The sequence below is a fragment of the Gadus macrocephalus genome, chromosome 21 (genome assembly GCF_031168955.1).
Source record: "Gadus macrocephalus chromosome 21, ASM3116895v1".
NCBI lineage: Eukaryota > Metazoa > Chordata > Actinopteri > Gadiformes > Gadidae > Gadus > Gadus macrocephalus.
The window spans coordinates 2,874,076-2,899,075 of record NC_082402.1 but is presented as its reverse complement, the minus strand read 5'-3'; the positions used below and the strand labels follow the sequence as shown (position 1 = coordinate 2,899,075).

The window sequence follows — 25,000 nt, the reverse complement described above, 5'->3', positions numbered from 1 at the left end:
ACTCCACTTTCCACTCACCCTAACAGGAACCACCGAAATCACACCTGCTCGTCTGAACTTTTGTTACGTTTGTACTTCTTCAAATCAAATGTTTCAATGTAAACATAAAGTATTTAGTATCAGGAGATGTTCAAAAACAACTTCAGTAGAAGATCAACAATTGAAAATATAAACTAGCCCTATTTCCTATTGATTGACTGGAGAATTGAATTGAAATCAAAAGGATGTCAATAAGAATTTATAGAGGGAACATTAAACAACATAAATAAAAGATTTGGAACAATAGCTTCTCTCCCTTTAACTCTCTCTCTCCCGCGGGGTTTATATTTCTGACCAGCTGGAAGTCCACTTCAAAGCACAGAGTCGCCTGTCTGTCTGATTAGGCCACAACGGCATTGTGGGAAAAAAAGTTTTGCACATGTGTTGCAATGTTTTTTGGGAAACCAATGGTAACAAACCTAGCCATGCATGGCAATGCATTCTGGAGGAAGAGGCTCAGTGGCCTTGCTAGCGTCATGTGACAAGTGGACCAACAACAGACCACAGCCACAACAAAGCCTGCCTCAGACAAAACTAATTATAACTCCACACCTCAACCTCACATTTAAACCAAGACCTTCAAACCAAATATGACACCTTAGATCTTTAAACCCACGACTAATGAAACGTTATAATTCATAACCGTGTTTCTAAACGTAATAATCTCAAAATGTAATAAAGCATCCATTTCTATCTTCAGACCTGAGACCAGAGTAACTTAGTCGGGATATTCCCCAAACAAAACAACGACACCCGGTGGGTCTTTTTATGCACCATAACGATTTTGAACAAGAATTACACCTCAGTAGAGAGAAAATAAATAAAAAGATAAAAAGGCAGGTTTATAAATGGGTTTTAACCACTGATCTCAACACAAGTTTCCAGATCAACGGAAAAATACGAACACTTCTCCACCATCCTCCGACGTCACCCTACACTACGCGGGAAGCTAGTGGCGCTACGGGAAGCTAGTGGCGCTACGGGAAGCTAGTGGCGCTACGGGAAGCTAGTGGCGCTACGGGAAGCTAGTGGCGCTACGGGAAGCTAGTGGCGCTACGGGAAGCTAGTGGCGCTACGGGAAGCTAGTGGCGCTACGGGAAGCTAGTGGCGCTACGGGAAGCTAGTGGCGCTACGGGAAGCTAGTGGCGCTACGGGAAGCTAGTGGCGCTACGGGAAGCTAGTGGCGCTACGGGAAGCTAGTGGCGCTACGGGAAGCTAGTGGCGCTACGGGAAGCTAGTGGCGCTACGGGAAGCTAGTGGCGCTACGGGAAGCTAGTGGCGCTACGGGAAGCTAGTGGCGCTACGGGAAGCTAGCAGTGATACAGTTGGCAGCAGAATAAGACCTGGGGTCCGGGTTAGGGCTTGGGTTAGGGTAATGGCTAGGGCTAGGGCTAGGGCTAGGGTTAGGGCTAGGGTATGGTTAGGGTTACAGTTAGGGTTAGGGTTACAGTTAGGGTTAGGGTTAAAGTTACAGTTAGGGTTAGGGCCATGCTCTCAGACCCTTACCGTGCAGGGTTAGCGTTAGGGTTAGAGTGAGGGTGGGGTAAGGGTTAGGGTTAGGATCCGGGATCAGGCTCTTAGGCTCTTACCGTGCTCCCATGAGGTCCAGCAGGTGCTGCCACCGCTCGCTGACCTTGCTGAGCTTGTGCTGGATCTCGGCCGCCTTGCTGTCTTGGCTGGCCCGGGACAGACGCTCGCCCATGGCCTGCAGCTGCTGCTTGTTGCCCTGGGCGACGCTGATCTCCTCCTGGTAGTCCTGGAGGATGGAGAGGGGCGGGGGGGGGGGGCGGGGGAGGAGGTGTTACCGACGCGTGCCTGGGTCTGGTGTTTGTTCCACTCTCGAGGGCCTTGTGAAGCCCTCTGTGGCTGCTATCGGTCTCTGGGTGTTTGTGGCGGTTTGATGATTGGTTCGTGGTTGCGTGAGATCGGCGAGATGGGGCCGGTTGCCAATCACAAACGTTTTGTGTGTGTGTTCGAAGGATTACCTTGTAACGCTTTTAATTCATTCATCGTGTGACCTTTCTGTCTCTGTGTGTCACATGGTAACTTTATGAATTAAGCATTAGTAATGTGTGGTTTATCTCCAACTTGAATACGTTTAGGTAAGTGTGTACAAAGGAAAGTGTGTGTATTTGTGTGTGTGTGTTAAAGGGGTGTCAAAAAAAAGTCTGCTTATTTGTGTCTGCGCTTGTGTATGTGTGTGTACTCTTACCTGTGTGTGTGTGTGCTTGTGTGTGTGTGTGTGTGTGTGTGTGTGTGTGTGTGTGTGTGTGTGTGTGTGTGTGTGTGTGTGTGTGTGTGTGTGCGTGCGTGCGTGCGTGCGTGCGTGCGTGCGTGCGTGCGTGCGTGCGTGCGTGCGTGCGTGCGTGCGTGCGTGTGTGTGTGTGTACGTGTGTGTGTGGGTGTGGGTGTGCCTGTTGGTGTGTACTACTATGTGTACTTGTGTGCTTGTGTGCATGTGCCTGTGTGTGTGTACCCTGATGCTTGCGTGTGTGCGTGCGCTACCTTGCGTAGCTTCTCGATCATCTCCTCGATGCTGATGTCCCCGTTCTGGGAGACCTTACTCTCCATCGTGGTCAGCCAATCACAGAGCTCCTTGTTCTTCTCGTTGAACACCGCCCACTCGTTGAGCTTCTCGCTCACCTGCTGCCGGCGCAGGGAGAGCTGGGGACGGACGGACGGACGGACAGACGGACGGACGTTAGGAATGTAAATAAACAGTCTAAGCCCTAAAGTTACAGTCTGATCTTCAAGGTGATTCAACACTTTTTTTAAGATACCGAGTCAATATTGACGACTACCAACATGACGGAATTAGGGTGAAGATAGGTTTATGAACACGAAATACCACAAACCTTAACACTTAGATTAACACTAAACAGTGAACATCCACCTTGTGTAATTTATCATAACTATAACTGTTTGTGGTTTGCGCTCAGTTATGTTCAGTTATGTATCAAAGGGAGTTAAGTCTCCCTTCCATTATCTCCTTCTTGTACTTTGTAACCCAGATAGCCTTCGTACCCAACATACACACAGATACAAGCACACACACACACACACACACACAGAGATACAAAACAGACATAATGGGGCTAGTTGCTAAAATAACTATCTTGATACAGACGGAAACTGAAGTGAATTTGTTTCTTTGGTTAAAGATAAGATTAGAAAATAATCTAGTTTAATATGTGTGTTTGTACGTACACTGCGTGTGTCTGTGCGCATGTGTGTGTCTGTGTGTGCCATTACCTGGTGGCAGATCTCATCCCACTGGCTCTGCAGCAGCTGGAGGCGTTCCTGCAGGAGTGTGAGGTCATCAGCGCTGACCACGCCCCCGAAGGAGTCCCTCAACAGGAACAAGGAAGTGAGGTCATCGGTCCAGCCTTCCACGCTGCTCTCCAGCTCCTTGGAAACACAGAGCCAACAATGGTTCCACCATTAGACACACAGCCAATAACACTTGAGCTTAACGAAAACAACAACAACAACAAAGACTATCAACCCCTAATATCCACCGTCACATTTCAAATCACAGCATTGTTAAAGCTTCTTTGTGGCAATGAGATTAAAGCAACGTTGACATTAATCACTAGATAAGGAAAGCGGTCTTTTCAACCAAGCGACAATCAAATAAAACAACCGACCTTTTCACATGATAGGGAAACACCGAAATAACAGAGCAGAGACTTTTGTCCTGAACATCACAGCAGCTCTGAATATTCCCCGACGCTACAAGGATGTGAGGTCAAGCCACGAGCAGCCCTAACCTCTCCTCCTCCTCCTCCTCCTCCTCCTCCTCCCGCCTCCGTCACCGTGACGACACGGTCAAAACGCTGTTTCTACTTATAGTGACGTGAGGATCTGGAGCATCTCGGTGTGTTACGCAAGCCGCCGGCGCACAAAAGCAGCCATGCACGCCTTCACTCTATCACACACACGCATGCACGCACGCACACAGACACACGCACACACACACACCCTGCACTCACACAGAACGTCACGAGGGCAGATGCTCTCTCTCTCTCTGTCTCTCTCTCTCTCTCTCTCTCTCTCACTCTCACTCTCACTCTCACTCTCACTCTCACTCTCTCACTCTCACTCTCACTCTCACTCTCTCTCTCTCTCTCTCTCTCTCTCTCTCTCTCTCTCTGTCTCTCTCTCTCTCTCTCTCTCTCTCTCACTCTCTCTCTCTCACACACACACACAAACACAGGCATGCATGCTTGCCGGCTTTTTGCCCCACCCCCTCTCTTTCTCCCTCTCTCTCTCTCTCTCTCACCCCAACCCCCTCTCTTTCTCCCTCTCTCTCTCTCTCTCTCACCCCAACCCCCTCTCTCTTTCAAACATACTGGCTTTCGGTGCCTTTGCCCCACCCCCTCTCCTTACAGCTCTCTCTCTCTCTCTCTCTCTCTCTCTCTCTCTCTCTCCCTCTCTCTCTCTCTCTCTCTCTCACTCCCTATGTCTCTCTCCCAAGCTGATTCTGCTGTGTTCAGTCTAGCTCCTCCTCCCTGACCCCCCCCCCCCCCCTCCCTGACCCCACCCCCATGTGACGGAGGAGAGGTGCCCCTGCTTTGGGGGAGGGGGGGGGGGGGGTCCCGGCCGGTTCGGATTAGCATAAAACAAATGATACAGAGTTGATGACGCCCAGACAACCTCATCATTATATTAAAGGAACAGTGCTTGTTTCGTTTGCAAACAGAGAGTAGAAATAGGATAAAAAAAAATGTAATAATAAGGTAGAAAAAGGTAAAGAAAGGTCCGCAATAGTACATGATTACATACAGTACAACCTGCCTCCTGTGTGTTCATCAGCACTAATCCAAACCTAGGACAAAGGTCAGAAGAGTGTGGATTATGTGTGTGTGTGTGAGTGTGTCCAATTCAACTCTTTTACTATCAAAGATAGAATCGAAAAAAACAAGACTTAAACAGGCCCTCAAAACCCACCATTTCAAGATTGCTGCCCTTTTCCCCTTTCTTATCTTTTTACTTGCATACGTCCTCAAATTATTTTGTTTTGTGTGCAAACCGTAAATCGTCTTAGAGTATTGAGACCATAGAGGTCAGTGTTTCCCCTAGGATAGAGTTGCAGCAGCGGAGGTTTCTATGCCTCTACTGGCAACATACATACAGTACATTTGTGCACATTAATAAAAAATATTTATATCAACAACCACCCTATACATTAAAATCCCATAGCCCAAATACTACAGCAATCGAAAAGGTCTGTGCCTCAAACCAATGCATCTTCCCACTCGCTCCCCTCTCCCCATCACAAAGGTTGTAGTAGGAGCATAAATAGGCCATGCCTCTATTGAACAAGTTTTGGGGCTCAAGAGGCAATAATGGCGACGCTACTGAAAATGTTGCTAAAAAAAATTTATGTTGACATTTTTGCTAAAAAATTAATTTCTTAGAAATAAGTAGAGATATATTTTTCAAAACATAAGGTTGCAGTAAGACCATAAAGAGCCCTGAGGGCGTTATCATTGCCATAACAACGTGAGCTAATCAACAAGTACAACATGTTCTAGACCATTGGTTCTCAATAATTTTTCTTTCATTCCCCACCTAGGAGACAGACATTTTATCACGCCCTCCCTGAATTGAAATAGCCTACTATTGAGAACCTGCTAATATTTATTTATTTAGATTAATAAAATTAACGGAGATAACATCTGCAACAACTTAAAACTATTTCCAATTTCAGTTTATTAATTCAATTTGTAACATTTAAACAAGACTGCTAAGTCTGTGTGAATCTCAAAACAGAGAAACAAGAGCAAATGATTCACTGGGGTTTGCATTTAATTATATTTTTAAAAAGTAAACATTGGTCACTTGTCAGCTTCATCAGCTTATTCCCTTTCAAAAAAAAAAATATATGTTCATCTTTCAAGCATGAATAAAGACACCAAGTCCCTCTGTCATGACTTTGTAAGATCAAAATTCTTGTAAAACTTCTGACCCTTGGTCTTATGTTTATTTAAAATAAAATAAGTAACCTATTAAAATAAATACATAAGACACTAAGTCCCCTCTGCCGCTCACGCCCCCCCTGACACTTTTAATCAGCTGAGGGCGTTTGCCTGAGTCTCCTAGTATTAGAACATGTTGTACTTGTTGATTAGCTCACGTTGTTATGGCAATGAATACGCCCTCAGCTGATAAACTAATGCCAGCATTTTTTTTCAACAGAAAATTAGCACCCATATCAACATATATTTGATATTTTTCTGCTCCTTGCACCTAATCATGCTTATCATGCTACGCAGCATTACAAGGCTCTGCCGACTAAAACATGAAGCAATTCAAGAAGAGGCATATGTAGAATCGTCTTGTGGTCAACTGTCATTTAATAGACATCTGACAGATTATGTCAAGGTTTTAAAATTATAGTATTATTATTACCAGGTCATGTTATAACACAGCTGGAAATCGTGGATTTTCTGATAAAGACTAGCTAAACTCTTTGACAGACAAAACAGCGGAAACTATCTTAGGTGCGCTCGTTCTGCATTTTTGGTTTTGTCAAACAGGAGACGCCCACCCACCAATCCGAGGTTAGAGATTCCTGAAGGAAGGTTGCGCTCGATTTCACTAGCCCATTTGAGCCTGTTCATTAGTGTACACAGCATCCATCCTCTCATTGCTTGTGTAAAAAAAAACGGTAGAATATTAGATTTATGGACGAAACGATAGGGTGGGCTAAGGCAAGTTCTGGGGCTCTAGAGTCAATAATGGCGACAGTATTGACATTTTACCATTGTGGTCGTTTTCAGTTTTGCACTTTGCAGACGGTCCCTAAGCTCGCGGATGAAAGCCGACTGCTCGTAGAAGACAATGCAATTCAGTTTTGCACTTTGCAGACGGTCCCTAAGCTCGCGGCTGAAAGCCGACTGCTCATAGAAGCCAAGCAGTTCACCGTTCGCCAAAGACGGCTTGTTTGGATGAAAACAATATTGTAGCTGGTTCTCTGGGTTACTACACTCAATTGTGTCGCAACGATGTTTCACTGATGATCTATTGAACCGCAAACTCTGAATCTGCGGAAGTTCCTCCGTTAATATGAAGCTCTCCTCTTCTCTAGTTAAAAAAAAGAAATTCAGCAGCGGCGGTCATATTTCAGCAGCGGCGTACCGCCGCTGCTAGGTGCATATAGGGGAAACACTAGAAGTCTAATGCATTAAGAGCAAGCTATCCCGCTGCCTATCAGCAGGGGGAGCCGGCGTGACGGAGAGCCACGTTGAGCCCTGAACATGGAGGAGTCAACTGAGGACAAGAGCAGCCCGCTTCCTCCCACCTTGCAGCGGATCTGCTCCGAGTGCAGCTCCTCCTGGTGGTCGGGCAGCGGCGCTGACAGCTTCTTCTTGAAGGCCCGCAGCTTCTCCAGGGACGCGTCGATGCCCTTCTCACAGCGGCCCCAGTCCTGCACAGACACAGAGTCACACCCGTCAGGAGTCAGAGTCACACCCGTCAGGAGTCAGAGTCACCCACGTCAGGAGTCAGAGACACACACGTCAGGAGCCAGAGACACACACGTCAGAAGTCAGAGTCATACACGTCAGGAGTCAGAGTCACCCACGTCAGGAGCCAGAGACACACACGTCAGGAGTCAGAGTCACACAGTCACACACGTCAGGAGTCAGTGCGACATACGATCCACACAACAACAAGAGCCACACTGAAAAACATTTAGACCCATAGACGCGTGGGTATATGAAGTGGTCCTTATTGCAAGCTGTGGCTTTGGAAGAGTGCTGGATCATCATCCCTGCTGGTGGATGAATCCAGGCCACAGATAGACCAGACAGAGAGAGAGAATGACGTTGAGTGAACCGGTCACAAAACGTCTCAGCGGCAGAGGGGCGAGGATTAGGGCTATTTTAAGAGCCTGATAATCGGTGAAAATGAGGACACGACTCATAACTACGAGGAGGGATCCCTCCGCATAGTTATGGGATCAATCGATTGAGGATCGCCTTGAGGATAGTCATGAAACCGATACCTGTTTTAACAGCACAGAGAAGAAAGTCCTCGAATATGTAGGTCAGTGTTGTTAATGAGGTAAACAGGAGGACAGACAGAGGAAAAGAGAGGGGGACAAGAGAGAAAGGGAGGGAGAAAGAGCCGATTGTACATGCTAGGTAAATGTATCTTGTTCCATTTATCATTACAGCTATCTGCATGGAGCCAAAGGCATCCGTGCATGCGCATGTGCATGTGTGTATGTGCACGTGCGTGTGTATGTGTGCATGTGTGTCAATCCCAACCCATGAACTTTGTACGTTGCTGTCACTTTCTTGTCTTGCATTTGTCGGTGCCAAAATGTGTGTGTGCGCGTGCCTGTGTGCGTGTGTCCATGCCTTTATGCGTGAGTGCATGTTTGTGTGTGCTTCAAGCATAGGGCATGCATTTCATTGATTTAGAATCCCTCCATCCCAACGCAGAAGAGGTGCTCCTGTATATCCGTTCCTCGACAGTTTGGTGACCCTCTCTGGCCTCACTTCTAAATTTACACTCCAACTTTTTCCGCTGCTCCTCTGAAACCCGCTGCTCGCTTGGATAACATCACGTGGTTCGGCTGCTCTGGGATTTCTGGGCCCATCACCGTCATGCTGCGGCAGAGACCAGACTCTGGCTGGCTGAGCTGATGCAGAGCTAGCATCACAGAGGGCTAAAGCTAGGGCGGTTCAGCGTTACCGTTACCCATACATTTAAAAGGACAATGTCTGCGCCACCAGCCACACCAGCCACCAGCCACACCCAACACATCACCCAGCGCCAACCCCTCACCCGTACACCACCAACCCCACCCAGCACACCACCCACACGCAACACAGCACCCACGACACCGGAAACACCACCCACACCACGCACCACCCACACCCAACACAGCACCCACACCCAACCCACCACCCAAACACCACCCACCTTGAGCAGGCCGTGCAGCTCCCTGCGCTGCTGGTCCAGTCGCTGGTGGGCGTGCCTCCACCTCTCCTGCGTGTCCATGAGCTCCGTCTGCAGCGCCGACTCCACCCGCCCGTCGGCGGTGAGCAGCAGGCTGCGGCCCGCCTCCACCGTCAGGATGTACGCCCCCTGCTGGCGCTGGAGCACCCGCTCCCGCAGCTGGAGGAGCACAGAGAGGGCGGGGGGCGACGGAGGGGACAGGTTAGCTACAGGGGGCTAGGGAGGTGTGGGTGGTGGGGGGGGGAGGTGCGATTGGAGGAGATGGAGGGAGGAGGTGGAGGTGGAGGGGGAGGAGGGAGGAGGTGGAGGGGGAGGGAGGGAGGGAGGGAGGGAGGCGTTGGAGGTGGTGGAGGTGAGGGTTTAGGTTGAGGAGGTGGAGGTTACTTGAAAGGGTGTACGGTAGGTGTTGACTTAAAGGGGGTCATGGGGTTGACAGTTTGATTTGGTTAAATTGTTGCGTGATTTGATCAAAGTGGAAGTGTCCCCTTCAGGGAGATGATTTATTCTAAATTTAGACCTGATCTTCCTTCAAATCTTCCACATTGTAGCTAAATTAACAATGATCGATTATTAATGATCAAAATAATTCTGCCTTATTTATCGAAGATAATTCAGACTTCAGTCAGTCCGTTTTTGATCAAACGTCCCCGTCACTGTGATGCTATGACAACAGGAGGGGTGACTACAGGCCCCAGTGTTGGGGGGGGGGGGGGGGGCCCCCGGCCGTACCGACCTGGATCTGGTCCAGCATGGCGCGCGCCTCCTGCAGGGCCACCGCCTCCCCCTGCTGGTGGACGTCGGGGTCGCGGCTGACCTCCTGCAGCCAGCGCCGCAGCTTGTCGGCCATCTGCCGGTAGTTCTGCCACTGCACCACCAGGCTGTCGATGATGCCCCGCCTCTGCTGGGCACGCCGCACCACGCACTGCCACTGGTTGCTGAGCAACGCCAGCTTCAGGCTGAAGTCCTCCCTGTGTGTGTGGGGGGGGGGGGGGGGTCACAGGGGACACAAGGGTCAGCCATACTCTGAGTACTAATGCTAAGACTGAGAGTACACACTAAAACACTCTACATACTCTGACCTCTGGTACTTATGCTGATACTGGCAACTCCGAGTTCTGCATATAATATACTTTTTGGGTCCCATTTTGACTTCCTGCTGTTTATTTAAAAATAATGTTGATTCCTCCTCAATCCTTATTAACGCCAGAGAATAATGTTAAGCTTGATGGGCTTTATGTTAAGAAAAAAACCACACTCTATTTACAGGTATTCATTTAAGCAATAAGCCAAGAGAGGCCATGGGTTACTGAGATTTCTGAAGAGCTAGGGGGCGCTGTTCGACCAGATGCAATGATGGCTTTTATAAAACGGACACCAAAACGGTTACCGTGACTACCTAGTTTCGACTTCACAAAATAAACACACTGCAGCATAAAATGCGATAATTTATTGACGAGCGAATCATCCGTCTTCCCCCGAGTCATACAGTTCCTCAAGACATAAAAGGGTTGCCAGGCAACACTGGCTAAGATGCATCGGATTGGCGGCGCATTGATACTATGAATACATTGTCGTGTGGTCACAGTTGTGTGTTGATGGCGTATTTCACAGAGGCTGCGGTGGACGTCCTTTTTCTAAAGTGAAGCTGTGAGGCGGCGAGTGCGGAGCCCTACCTGTCGTCCACCTGCCCCTGGTGCAGCATGCTCTGTCCGTCACTGATGATGGAGTACAGGATCTGCTGTCGGCTGAACATCTCAGCCTGGAACAGCTGCAGGGAAACGGACATAGAGGACAAGCAGTCAGACAGAGGGTCATTCGATTAGATAAGAGAGGAGAAAGACATTAGGATCGATTTCTCTGGTTGAGGAACACACACGCTAACAGACGCACACACAGACACGCGCACGCACTCGCACACAGCTCAGTTCCAAGCCTCTACGACTGAAGTCTGGTTTCACATGCACGTGCAAACACACACAGACACACACACACACACACACACAAACATACACACACACACACACACACACACACACAAACACACACACACCTCGTGGTCTCTCTGCTGCTCCATCAGACTGAGGAGGTTGCCCGAGATCTCAGCGGCCAGCTTCTGCTCCGTCTGGGACAGGAAGTCCATCCAGGCCTCGCACTTCTGCAGGAAGCTCTGGTGCTGCAGGAGACCCGCCTGCAGCTTACTGGAGGGGAGGGGGGAGAGATGGAGGCAGGGTGAATCAGGATGCAGGATCTATTCAAAAAGGGTTTAACAGTAATAACACATTTTGTGGAAACGTCCACCGATAACCCAACAAACCCCCGGTAAGGTGGGGGAGGCTACGTAGAGTGCAAATGCAAGTGCAAGTCTACCCCTATGGGGCCCTTCTCACGTTAACGTGAAGCGTTACGCTGAGGTGCCCCGGGAGAGCCATCCCGTACCTGAACCTCTCGGTGAGGTGGGCCGAGTGGGAGGCCCAGGTCCGGTTGAGGCCCTGCAGCCTCTTCATGTCCCGGTCGCTGAGGGGCAGGCGATAGGCCAGCTCGTTGAGACGCTCCAGGTCCGGGGACAGGCTGCTCAGCTGCAGCAGGTGAACCTGGGACCACAGCACACGCTCAATGTCAACAGGTTCATACACCTGGGTAGGTTGTATGCCTTGAGTTGTGTTTTTTTTAACGTTGGCATACAAAAAAAATGTTTTCCCTATTTTCAGAATTTCTGAATTTAAATTTCGTAATTGTAATTCATAAAACAAACAAAAGACAATGAACTATAATTTCACTGTTACCCAGAGCCCCGATATGACTCTTTTTGTTCATCTTACACACTCTCTTGGCCTGATACAGGGTCTCTTGGTGTGTTTGCACGGTGCACGGAGGCTTCGAGTTTCCGTGGTTACCTTGAGTCGCTCCATGTGCTCCTGGACCACGGTGGGTTCCGGTGTTCCCACCGGGTCTACCTCCTTCAGGGCCAGCCCGGCCTCCGAAGCCTGGGAGCACAGTGTGTCCAGCTGCCCCCGGAAGAGCTCGTAGTCCTGGGTCCCCGACTAGTGCCAGGCACACACAGACACCGCAGGGTTAACGCGAGGGTGTATATATTGTTGTTTACATTTGTCACACACACACACACACACACACACACACACACACACACACACACACACACACACACACACACACACACAGCTATACCAAAGTACATAAATCAGCATATAGACATAAAAGATGAATGGCATGCACTTAAGTTTATGTGCCCCGACATACACATGTGTACATAAGACATCATAAAACACAGTCTCTCCCGCATAGCGACCATATCAACTGCCTCAGGAAAACTAGCGGTAGGATCTTGTATGCAGCAATGACACTACTGCCCCTAGTGGTCAGATGTAAGTATCCCACTCTACAACAGTATGCACCCTGACAAACACAACAGAATCAATCCGGCCCTAACAAGACATGTTCCACGTTGTGGTCTTACCTGCAGTATCTCTTGGTGCCGGTGCAGGCCGTGCTCCAGCGTTGCCAGGCGATGGACCAGCGAGCGGTGATCTGACTGGAGGGCGGCCACAGAGGAGGCGTCGACCTGGCTCTTCAGCTGCTCCCCCAGGGCCTGCAGCTGCTGCAGCGACTGCTGCACGGGGGCCTGGCCGCCCAGGCAGGCCTGCACACACAGCACGGTCCCACACCATTTGTACCTTCCCCATACCGATTCCGATGGCTGAATTTGAGTATCGGCCGATACCGAGTAACAGCATCTAGCATTGTAACAACGACCAATAGCATTTGTTATTATTGAACGGTTCTCTTGCGTTCGTTCAGAGCTAGATCATTTACATTTATGATAATTATATTATATTACAATTATATTATAATTACAATAATACATTTGTGTTAATCTAGTTTAGCATGACCATCCACGTTTTTCCGACTTGGTAGCTCGAACACACGTAGATCGGAGATGGCTCGTTTCCCATTCCGACTTTCCACCTCCTACCGTTGGAAAAGCAGCATAACACTGCACGTGTTTGTTATGCTCTCTGCCTGTGTAGCAAATTAGCTAGTCACGTGATGGTATCGGATTGGTGCATAGGACGATACCCGGTGCATTTTAGGCAGCATCGGAGGTATTTCCGATACTGGTATCGGTATCGGAAAAACTCTAACGACGCATCAACTCCAGGGTGTCACGTGAGTCACCGACGGCGATGAGGGCATAGTTTATTTTAAGCTCCCTCGGTGTCGCAGAAAGAGGAACAACGTTTTTTCCAAGTCGTCTGAAAACAGAACCCCAAATAATGCAAAGGTGAGTGGCGTAATTCAATGTAATGATGTAGTGTCCGTGACCAGTAGTACAGCTGTACACTGGTCTCCTCAAAGTGTTGCACACACGCTTTTCATGAGTAGACAAAGGGCTGTGAGACTCAGTGAACCCAGAGGGACATCGTCGCAAAGAAGAGTTTAAATCTGTAGGTCCTACATTCACTGTCTGAGTTCACAGCAGGAGACAGAACAACTCATACATTTATATTCTCCTCTATTCTCTCGGGGCTTTGACGGCTACTGCTTTAGTGACGCCCAAAGCGGGCGATCGCAGGCTCTTTTCCCAAGTGTTAGGACTCTCTGTATTCTCTGACAACCACCAGCATGGCCGTCTCCCCCAGCCAGACAAAGAGCCACTCCCCATGGTGTCTCACCCTGGAAGACCGCCCCGTCAAAAGGCCTTTTGTCACAGAGGGCTGTAGCTCTGCATTGTGGAGGACAATCGGACAGGATGTTCGTTTCATCTGCAGCGAGGAGTGGCGCTCAGGGGACCTTAAGGGACGCAGAGGAGCCTTGTGGGTAGTTTGGACGTGTGTAGAAACCATACGACCGCAACGCTGCATTCCTCTAGTCTGGTCTGTGTCTCGGCTCCCCCTGCATCATGCACGTACAGTCATGTAAAAATTACTTAAACTAAACCCAAACATAGAAACCTAGTCGACTAAAAGGAATTTGGTTCCTACTAGGTTATAACTATAAATTATCTTTTACTATTTTTGCATTACTCTACTCTAAAGTGATAAAGAATTGTTTATTCTTTTTTATATAATTAGAATACTAAAATTCATATAATTAGTTATTATATTATAGATATATAGATATATTTTTTTGTATTTTTTATTCATAGTATTTTTGTTGACTATTGATGTATTTCTAGAAAGATGCCAACTGTCACGCTGTTGAAGGAAACCCTCAACACCACCACCACGTTCCCCTCAACACCACCACCACGCTCCCCTCAACACAACCTCCGCCCTCCCCTCAACACCACCACCACGTTCCCCTCAACACAACCTCCGCCCTCCCCTCAACACCACCACCACGCTCCCCTCAACACAACCTCCGCCCTCCCCTCAACACCACCACCACACTCCCCTCAACACAACCTCCGCCCTCCCCTCAACACCACCACCACGCTCCCCTCAACACAACCTCCACCCTCCCTGCAGCAGAGCCTCCACCCTCCACCCTCCCTGCCGCAGAGCCTCCACCCTCCCTGCAGCAGAGCCTCCACCCTCCACCCTCCCTGCCGCAGAGCCTCCACCCTCCCTGCAGCAGAGCCTCCACCCTCCACCCTCCCTTCCGCAGAGCCTCCACCCTCCCTGCAGCAGAGCCTCCACCCTCCCTGCCGCAGAGCCTCCACCCTCCCTGCAGCAGAGCCTCCACCCTCCACCCTCCCTGCAGCAGAGCCTCCACCCTCCACCCTCCACTCACGTCACAGTCCCGGACCCAGGCGGCGCTCTCCTGCTCCGTGATGTCCCGGTCGGTGGCGCTCTTCAGCAGCCGGTTGGCGCGGTCCTCCTGCCGCTGCACCGCCGTCACACACTGAGCGCCCGCCGCCTGGTAGCTCTGCCACAGGCCCAGCAGCGCCTTGCTGCTCCTCAGCTGCTCTGAGATCTGCTCCAGCAGACCGTTCCACCTGTGGGGGGGCCCGCCCGGGGGACAGGGGTTTACGCTTAGAGGTTTGGTACTCTGGAGAGAGCTGCCAGAGTAAGGTCCACGTTCCCACCAATTAACCCCCCCCCCCCCCCACTCAGAGTCGCTGGTTTCACTTTATTAGTGCAGAATAGTGACGCACGGATGAACGACCTCGGCGTTCCAAAGTGCATGAAACCGTTCATAAACAGTCTTCATCCACCCGACCCGCAGTGAATGTGGTGAACGCCAGGGTAGGCCGTTTGATTTGGAAGCTTTTATCTGTCGTATATGTTGGGATACTCTTCACATTCCGACACAACAAAATATTTAAATCCTGTATCTGTGGCTGTATGTCCGTAAAAAGCCTGTTCAATCGTTTGGTACGTTGTGTGAAAACGACCAGGAGAGATACAGAGTGTGTGAGCGAGGGGGCCGAGAGACACTAGATTGAGAGCGCTCGGTCTCCCGTTGCTCTCGCGTGGCGCTGCCGTCCCAACCTGATGTTGACGTCCCTCAGGGCGCGGTTCAGCGTGTCGGCCACCGACGGGTGGCACTCGGTCAGCAGCTGGTGGGTCACCGAGCCGAACTTCCCCAGGCTGCTCTCCTGCTTGTCCATCTCCTCCTGCAGGCTCTGATTCAGGGAGCACAGAGCCAGGGGTCAGGGGTCATGGGTCAGGGGTCAGGGGTCATGGGTCAGGCGTCAGGGGGGAAAAGAGACGTACGCATTTCAGCTACTCTATCTTGGGGCTGAGGGCACGCTTAATAGAACTCGGATTAATTAATTGATTGGTTGCGTTTTATAAAGTGCTTCTCTAGGTACCTAAGTTCTTACCTAAGGTTTCGAAGTGCTTAACGTACTGAGTATGTGTGTGCGTGTGTGTGCGTGTGTGTGTGTGTGTGTGTGTGTGTGTGTGTGTTGGGGGAGTATGAAACCTCAATGACATCCAATACCAGTGTGTAGCAGACAAATTAAATCAAATACTTGAATTAAACCTTTAATTCAAAACTAGGCAGACGATACTGCAGGTTCCACAACTTAAATAAAATCCCAGTTGTGTTTCATCAGGCGTCAGCTCAACGACACACCCATGGCCCATGAGCGAACACAGGTTTGTGTTTGTCACATCGCTCAGATGTTGTCTCAAATGTGTCGTCAAATGTCAGGAGTGTGTGTGTTTGTCCCATCAGTCTTGTGTTGCCTCAAACGTAAGGACTGCGGGTCTGTAGGTCGTCACGTCACCGTGACGACCGCGTCACGGGGGACCCACCTGCAGGCTGGACACCTGCTGCTGCACGGCCTCCAGCGAGCCGTTCAGGAGGCGGAGCCTGGACACGGCGTAGCGGCCCCCCATCAGGTAGCCGCTGATCTCCTCGGCCTCGCGGCGGTACGACGTCCACTGCTCCAGCACCGAGCGCAGACTCAGCTTCATCTGGCTCATCTGACGGCGACAATAACACACTCATTTGATCCCTTTCGTTAGTGATCGTTCCCTAAGGCGCGGAGGAGATCGGGAACTCCTGCCACCTCTTCACAACACAGCCGGGAGACCGACACAGAGTCAGCGAGGACACCGGAGTTGACGCCTGGGCTGTGGCCTCTCAGAGCTCTCCGCGACGTTCACGGGTATGAGAGTCCCCCCCCTAAGCCCAGGAGGCGGCGGAGGGGGGGGCTCACCATGTGGTCCAGGCCGGCCCAGGACTGGTTGAGTCCTTTGAGGGTCTCTCTGACGACGGAGCAGGCCTCTCCCTTCTTGCCCTGGATCAGCGCACTTCCTCGCTCCTCGGCCTTCTCTCGCTCCTTCTCCTTCTCCTTCACCAGCTCCTCCAGCTCCTGAGCGAACAGCAGGGGGAGGGAGGGAGGGAGGGAGGGAGGGAGGGAGGGAGGGAGGGAGGCGTTATAATTATGCAACCTTTATTTAAACAGAGAGAGCTCCACTCATCCCAGGACATGGAGTGTGGTCCGAACAATGAATTCACTGTTCATGGTCCAGGCAATTATGTAGACTTATAATTAATGCAAGAATAGTTTTACCTAAAAATGTTACACAATCAACTGCAATTACATCGGGGGGAATAGTTCAGTTCTGCTTAAAAAACAGTAGCACTATTGGATCAGCAGTTCTGCTGTAACACAGAAGGACTGCTGGATCAGAAGTGATGATGTAACACAGGACTGCTGGGTCAGAGGTTCTGCTGTAACACAGTAGGACTACTGGGTCAGAGGTTCTGCTGTAACACAGTAGGACTGCTGGGTCAGAGGTTCTGCTGTAACACAGTAGGACTGCAGGGTCAGAGGTTCTGCTGTAACACAGTAGGACTGCTGGGTCAGAGGTTCTGCTGTAACACAGTAGGACTGCTGGGTCAGAGGTTCTGCTGTAACACAGGACTGCTGGGTCAGAGGTTCTGCTGTAACACAGTAGGACTACTGGGTCAGAGGTTCTGCTATAACACAGTAGGACTACTGGGTCATAGGTTCTGCTGTAACACAGTAGGACTACTGGGTCATAGGTTCTGCTGTAACACAGTAGGACTACTGGGTCATAGGTTCTGCTGGGTCATAGGTTCTGGGTCAGAGGTTCTGCTGTAACACAGTAGGACTACTGGGTCAGAGGTTCTGCTGTAACACAGTAGGACTACTGGGTCAGAGGTTCTGCTATAACACAGTAGGACTACTGGGTCAGAGGTTCTGCTATAACACAGTAGGACTACTGGGTCATAGGTTCTGCTGTAACACAGTAGGACTACTGGGTCAGAGGTTCTGCTGGGTCATAGGTTCTGGGTCAGAGGTTCTGCTGTAACACAGTAGGACGACTGGGTCAGAGGTCCCGCTAGTTCTGCGTCCCAGGTGAACAGTACAGTGTCGCCGTGGCAACAGGCTCTGGGCCTACCTGGCAGTCCTTGAGGGCGCTCTGCACCGAGGCCACGTCCTCTATCCGGTGTTTCTTCTTCAGCTTGTCCTCCTGCAGCGTGAGCCAGGCCTTCAGCGCCTGCACCCCGCTCTCGTGCTCCAGCCAGCCCTCCAGCAGCCCCTCCAACAGCTGGATCTGAGGCCCGGACACGCACATGGCACAGAGGCACAGAACACAAGAGAGTTGGGACTGGATGGGAGCGGCAGCATGTGTTATAAGTAGAGCTGTCAAGCGATTAAAATAATTAATCGTGATTAATCGCATTAACGTCATAGTTAACTCGCGATTAATCGCAAATTCTTTTTCTATGCTAAATATCCCTTGATTTCTTTGTCCCATAATTCTTCTCATTTTAATTCTCTTATCAACATGGTGAAGTGCATCGGCTTGCCTTGTGCAAATGATTTTTTATTGATAACAACATTGGCATATACTGATCAAAACAGGACGATATAAAAAAAGATTCTATAGTGCAATTAAACGACTGCTTTGAACAAATGTCATTTGAACATAGTAGTCAGGCTACTGCTTCTTTGTTTTGAGCCAAAGAAAAAAAAAAAAAAGAAAAAAAAAAAAAAGAAAAATTAAAATAAAAGAATTGCGTTAATCGCGCGATAAATTTTTTAACGCCGTTAAAATTGGTTTGCGTTAACGCCGTTAATAACGCGTTTAACTGACAGCTCTAGTTATAAGTGATATAAGTATTATTATTCGTAACTTATTATTAGTAACTGTGAAAATATGAGCAACAGTGTGTGTGAAACTGAGAAAACTCAGCTTCGCAGAGTCAGCATGTTTGATTATATACTATTAGCTATGAGTATCTGCTTCATTATCAGTAACTGTAATTATTAGTAACTGTGAATATATGAGTAGCAGTGAGTGTGAATCTGAAGAAAACATGCATAGAGAATCTTATATTATCGTGAGAATAATATCATCATTAGAATTGATAGCAATGGCTACAAAACAGCTAGAGAACCCATCAGGGCAGATTTATAGCTAAAGATATGGTTCATCATCTTTAAATATGTATGCATGTAAAATGGTGCCCATGTATTATTATAAACATGCATTATTTGATTGTATTAATATGAGCAGTTTAAATGGATGCCCGGAATTCAAGCGTTTCACCACCCTGACTCCTACACGTTGTGGTCTCACAACACACACAGCACAGACCCCCCCGAGTGTGGACCACCGGAGCCCGGAGCCCTACCTTCTCGTTGATGAGGCCATGGAGGACCTGCCAGCGCCGGTTCATGGCCCCCAGCTTCTCCGCAAAGTCTGTCTTGTCGCTGCGCCGGCCCTCCACGTCCAGGCTGCTGATCTGCAGCACCGACTGGTTCACAAAGTCCACCGTCAGCTGCTTACAGGTCCGGTCGATCCGGAAACCCTGAGAGAGAGAGAGAGAGAGAGAGAAGGGGAGAGAGAGAGGGGGGGGGGGGGAAGAGAGAGAGAGAGAGAGAGAGAGAGAGAGAGAGAGAGAGAGAGAGAGAGAGAGAGAGAGAGAGAGAGAGAGAGTAATAAAGATAGAAAGAGAGAGAGCATGAAAGCAGGGGTCAATAACGTGAGCTGGCACTATGCGAGTTATACAAATACAGTGTTTACGGTCGCCGAGAAGGTCGTGTGGCACACCGCGTTGGTTTTGCTTTATTTAATATCTTAGCTGTGTTAATATTAAGAGTCAACATTCATGTGTGAGGCCAAAGTGACACAGCCGTTCATGTTGCATTACGAGGACTCAGAGCAGGTGGGCGTGGCTGAAGGTGGCCTTCAGTAACGGGCCCTGTCCAGTGACTAAGAGACGCCCTGATGGCCGTGTCTGGCCTGTGGTTACCTTGTACTTCTGGAGGAAGTCCTGCACGCGCTCCGAGCCCACGGCGCTGGAGATGCGGTCCTGGTCCTCTCCGATGATGTTCTCCATGAGGGAGATCCAGCTCATCAGCTCCTGGATGGCGTGGCGCGACGCCAGCTTCTCCATCTGCAGCTGTGGGGGTTCACTTCGGTTAGCTTAGCCGTTAGCTTAACCGTTAGCTTAGACGTTAGCACACATATTGCCAATGAACGACGGACTGGGATTAGTTTTGAGTCTATTTTTGTAAAAGATATGCACACACACATCCACAAAGGACACACACACGCGCAAACACACAAAAACAGACAGACACACACACACAGACGCGTGTTTGTTGATAATATTGAACACGCACACACACTCTCTCTCACTCACACACATACAAACAAACACACACACAAACGCACACACTCTCTCTCACACACACACACACACACACACACAAACACACTCTCTCACAAACATACACAAACACACTCTCTCTCACACAAATACGCAAACGCAAACACACACACACACACACACGCGCACACAAACAAAAACACTCTCTCACACACATACACACACACACTCTCACACACACACTCATCCTCCTCCTCCTCCCCCTCCTCCACCGACCTGGTGCAGCTTCTCCTGCACCACGGGGATGCGTGTGAGGAGCTCCGCCCACTGCGTGTCCACCTGGGCCAGGGCCGAGCGCAGGCCGGCCGTGTCCGCCCGCTTCAGACGCAGCAGCTGGTGGCCGGTGCTCAGCACGGAGGACCGCAGGGACGACCTGGCGTCCACCTCCTTGGAGAACTCCTGTCAGGGGGGAGGAGAGGGGAGGGGAGGAGAGGGGAGGAGGGGAGGAGAGGAGAGGAGAGGAGAGGAGAGGAGAGGAGGAGAGGAGGGGAGGGGAGGGGAGGAGGAGAGGGGAGGGGAGGAGAGGAGGGGAGAAGGAGAGGAGGAGAGGAGAGGGGAGGAGGAGAGGAGGAGAGGAGAGGAGGGGAGGGGAGGAGGAGAGGAGGAGAGGGGAGGAGAGGGGAGGAGAGGAGGAGAGGGGAGGAGAGGAGAGGAGGAGAGGGGAGGAGGAGAGGAGGGGAAGGGAGGGGAGGGGAAGGGAGGGGAGGGGAGGGGAGGGGAGGAGAGGAGGAGAGGAGAGGAGGAGAGGGGAGGAGGAGAGGAGAGGAGGGGAGGAGAGGAGGGGAGGAGAGGGGAGGAGTGGAGAGGAGAGGAAAGGAGAGGGGAGGGGAGGGGAAGGGAGGGGAGGAGAGGAGAGGGGAGGAGAGGAGAGGAGAGGGGAGGGGTATTTGTTTGAGTTCTCTTTACATCGCGACGTTAATCAATATATTAAATGCTTCGATACAAATAAGATACAAATGGGTATCTGTGGCTGTCACAAGTCTGTCAAAAGACCGTCCAATCGTTACATCTGTGTCGCTACCTAGCTGTGTGGCTAACTAGCCGTCTACCTGCATGCACTCACTGCGCATTACCGGAGTCTTCAACCAGGCTAGGCTCAAGCTAGCAAAACAGGCTAAAGCTAGCGAACTGTTTTGGGGGAGTCGCTTAGGAGGGATTACTTGTGTTATATTCTCCATCAGTGATTGTGTTGTAATGTCTGGGACAGAAGGGGGGGGGTTCACTGACCAGGAAGGCGGAGAGGTGGTCCCTGACGGTCTCCAGCTCCTGGGGGATGGTGACGGACTGGGTGGTCCAGAAGCCCAGCCGGTCCAGAGCCCACCTCAGCCACTGGCTGAGCTCAGAGGACTCCCTCTGGTACCTGGGGGACACGGAGCAGGTGAAGAGACGTGTTTGCACCAGAGAACAATGGCGAAGGGACTGACGCAGCCAGAGACAGACACAAACGGTGACACATCAGCACACTTACAGTCACCGACAGATAGACACAGACCGTGAGCTAGACAGACAGAGAGATAGACAGACAGGGACCAACAAACAGAGAGGCAGCCAGTGATACACAGACAGACAGACGTACAGCAACAGATAAACAGACAGACAATCAGACGGATAGACAGCGACAGACAGGCATACAGCGACAGACAGGTAGACAGGCAGACAGGCAGGCAGGCAGGCAGGCAGGCAGGCAGACAGACAGACAGACAGACAGACAGACAGACAGACAGACAGCCAGGAGCCCAGACAGACTGACCTGCTCCAGTGCTTGAGGGTGGAGTCGAGGCGGTGCAGCTCTCGGTTGACCTTGGTGGTGGAGCAGAGCCAGTGCTCCCCCAGCGTGGTGAGCTGGGTCTCCAGGTCCCCGCAGCACACGCTCAGCAGCAGCCGCTTGCCCTCCTCCAGCACCTGGTACAGCTGGGGCTGGTGCTCCGTCAGGCGGGCCTTCAGACACTGGGGGGGGGCAGAGAGGGTGGGGTTAGGACGGGTGGTGCCTTCAGACACTGGGGGGGGGGCAGAGAGGGTGGGGTTAGGACGGGTGGTGCCTTCAGACACTGGGGGGGCAGAGAGGGTGGGGTTAGGACGGGTGGTGCCTTCAGACACTGGTGGGGGGGGCAGAGAGGGTGGGGTTAGGACGGGTGGTGCCTTCAGACACTGGGGGGGGGCAGAGAGGGTGGGGTTAGGACGGGTGGGGCGACGAAAGGCTTGATTGTGTGTGTGTGTGTGTGTGTGTGTGCGTCCGAGTATGTGAGTGTGTGTTAATGTGTGTGTGTGTGTGTGTGTGTGTGCGTCCGAGTATGTGAGTGTGTGTTACTGTGTGTGTGTGTGTGTGTGTGTGTGTGCGTCCGAGTATGTGAGTGTGTGTTAATGTGTGTGTGTGTGTGTGTGTGTGTGCGTCCGAGTATGTGAGTGTGTGTTAATGTGTGTGTGTGTGTGTGTGTGTGTGTGTGTGTGTGTGTGTGTGTGTGTGTGTGTATATGTGGGCGTGCATTTCCAGTATACATGTGTGCGTTTAGATGTTTATTATTCGTTTATTTGTGTGTGTGTGTGTGTTTACACGTGCAGACGTGCGCGCGCGTGTACCTGGTAGAGGTTGATCCGCTCGCTGAGGCGCTCCTCCGTCTCCTCCACCAGCGCCACGGTGGGAACACCGCCCTCCACCGCCTCCAGCTGCCCGCACAGCGCCTTGTAGTCCTCTAGGAGCCGGCTCCACGACTGGGGGGGCCGGGGGGGGACAGGGGATGAGTAATAATCACACTTATACATAATGGCAGTAATCAGTAGTGTGATGAGTTACCTGCTCTCATTCTCTACACTTATCTTACTACATTTATTTGGTGGATCACATGCGTCATCCTACTCCGAGTATAACATCAACAAAAGGAGTTCAGAGTGTGTGTGTGCTGTGTGTGTGTGTGTGTGTGTGTGTGTGTGTGTGTGTGTGTGTGTGTGTGTGTGTGTGTGTGTGTGTGTGTGTGTGTGTTTATGTGTGTGTGTGTGTGTTTATGTGTGTGGGTGTGTGTTTACATATATATCTGTGTGTGTGTGTTTATATATATATGTGTGTGTGTTTATATATATGTGTGTGTGTGTGTGTGTGTGTGTGTGTGTGTGTGTGTGTGTGTGTGTGTGTGTGTGTGTGTGTGTGTGTTTATGTGTGTGTGTGTGTGTGTGTGTTTACATATATATGTGTGTGTGTGTGTGTGTGTGTGTGTGTGTGTGTGTGTGTGTGTCCCCTACCTCCAGGATGCTCTCCAGCTCCACCCCTCTGCGGTGGGCCTGCTTCAGGGTGCTGTGGGCCGCGCCCATGGTCTCCTCCAGGGCCTGGCTCTCCCGCGGCCCCACCAGCCCCGACACCTTGCTGTAGAAGGCCTGGCTCAGCACCATCTGCCGCTCCACACCCTGGAAGAACTCCTTCAGGAGGTGGAGGAGGAGGGACAGGGTCAGTGACGGAGGCTGTTTATATACAGTGCTTTTCTAACTAGTGGCCACTCAAAGCACTTTACAATACCGCCCAACATTCACCCACGACGGTGGTGTCAGCCATGCAAGGCGACAGCCAGCTCGTCGGGAGCAGTCAGGGTGAGGAGTCTTACTCAGGGAAACCTCAAACCTCTAGGAGGGGCCGGGGATCGAACTAGCAACCTTCCGGTTACCAGCCAACCTGCCCTAGGTTGATGTGGGTGATGTGGTATGTGTTTGAATGAGGGAGTTAAAAAGAAGAGGGAGGTGTTGTACAGTATGGATTCACCCTAAACTCTTTCTGTCACTTCCAAACTAACTAAAACAGTCAGCAAGACTCTCTGGTCACTTTAATTTGAAATATATAGGGCTGTTAAAATGTACTTATTTGAATTGAACTACACTTGTAGTGACTGTTTCTTAATCATTTGGCAGCCCTGGAAATTTCCCATTAAGTGAGTGAGGCGGTCCTCAGAAACGTCTCCACGCCTCGTTCTTTGTCCGTCCGTCCGTCCATCCTCACCTTGTGTTTGTCCAGCAGCATCTGCACGTCGATGACCGAGGCCACGGTGATCTTCTGGTCGGCGGCCATCTTGTCCTGGGCGGTGTCCACCAGGTCGGCGAGGTCGTGTAGCGCGGCCTCGTACTGGGCCTTCAGCGACAGGCTGTGGTTCAGGCTGCTGCGCCGCGAGCCCACCATCAGCACCAACTCCCCGTACGCATCCTGGGGAGGGAGGGGGGGGGGGGGGGGGGACCGCGGGATGGTGAGTGACGCCTTTGTGCGCGCTTTATAGTTAACCGTTAGCGTAAGCATTAACAACAACTACCAGCTACCGTCAAGCATGGCGGTGTACTCCTGCTAATGCTAGCAGTTAGCGTTAGCATAAATGCTAACTTCTTATGCTAGCAATTAGCATTAGCATTAGCGCTAACGCTCATTTTTATTTATTTATGTTATGATTGATGTCTTAAAGAATCCTATGAGAATTTATATGGACTGAATGGTATATAATAGATTTTACTTGGACTGACCTTCAGATATAAACCATATGTGAATTTAAATATATAATTAAAGTGGTTCAAATCGTAATATTACCATAAACAATACTGTTATGATAGCCTATAGTTAGCAATATGTGTGTCAAGAGAAAAGAAAGGTAAGGACATCAGACATTGCGTGGGGCGAACCCTCACCTGGAGTTTGAGCAGCTCCTGCTTGGAGACCTGGTCCGACTGTAGGCTCTCCGCTTTGCTCTTCAGCTCAGCCACCCTCTGCTCAAACTCCCGCAAGCTCTCCTCCACCTCAGACAGAGCCTGACCAAACCAAACCAAAGACACAGGGCTGAGTTCCAGTTTAGCGCTACTGCTAAGACAACAAGGGAACATACATTTACATTTACCTACAGGG

At 50.5% G+C, this 25,000-nt stretch overlaps 1 protein-coding gene across 3 annotated transcripts in view; it reads right to left on the bottom strand.

Moving 5' to 3' along the window:
* Positions 1–25,000, bottom strand: part of syne1a (spectrin repeat containing, nuclear envelope 1a) — a 59,365-nt gene that overhangs the window by 22,032 nt on the left and 12,333 nt on the right. For 2 of the 3 annotated variants that reach the window (XM_060041832.1, XM_060041834.1), the window contains exons 13-37: positions 24,787–24,906; positions 24,116–24,316; positions 23,371–23,544; positions 22,714–22,845; positions 21,887–22,083; positions 21,364–21,496; positions 20,353–20,535; positions 19,717–19,866; positions 19,096–19,272; positions 17,856–18,011; positions 16,643–16,798; positions 16,236–16,406; positions 15,465–15,598; positions 14,764–14,968; positions 12,488–12,670; positions 11,907–12,053; positions 11,449–11,603; positions 11,063–11,210; positions 10,686–10,780; positions 9,746–9,980; positions 8,977–9,171; positions 7,346–7,471; positions 3,292–3,447; positions 2,545–2,703; positions 1,629–1,795 (exon numbers count right to left, since the gene is read on the bottom strand). In XM_060041832.1, the coding sequence (XP_059897815.1) occupies positions 1,629–1,795; positions 2,545–2,703; positions 3,292–3,447; positions 7,346–7,471; positions 8,977–9,171; positions 9,746–9,980; positions 10,686–10,780; positions 11,063–11,210; positions 11,449–11,603; positions 11,907–12,053; positions 12,488–12,670; positions 14,764–14,968; positions 15,465–15,598; positions 16,236–16,406; positions 16,643–16,798; positions 17,856–18,011; positions 19,096–19,272; positions 19,717–19,866; positions 20,353–20,535; positions 21,364–21,496; positions 21,887–22,083; positions 22,714–22,845; positions 23,371–23,544; positions 24,116–24,316; positions 24,787–24,906 (4,055 nt within the window). Of the gene's footprint in view, positions 1–1,628; positions 1,796–2,544; positions 2,704–3,291; positions 3,448–3,686; positions 4,112–7,345; positions 7,472–8,976; positions 9,172–9,745; positions 9,981–10,685; positions 10,781–11,062; positions 11,211–11,448; positions 11,604–11,906; positions 12,054–12,487; positions 12,671–14,763; positions 14,969–15,464; positions 15,599–16,235; positions 16,407–16,642; positions 16,799–17,855; positions 18,012–19,095; positions 19,273–19,716; positions 19,867–20,352; positions 20,536–21,363; positions 21,497–21,886; positions 22,084–22,713; positions 22,846–23,370; positions 23,545–24,115; positions 24,317–24,786; positions 24,907–25,000 lie in introns of those variants that run through there. The other variant, XM_060041835.1, reaches the window with a different exon arrangement.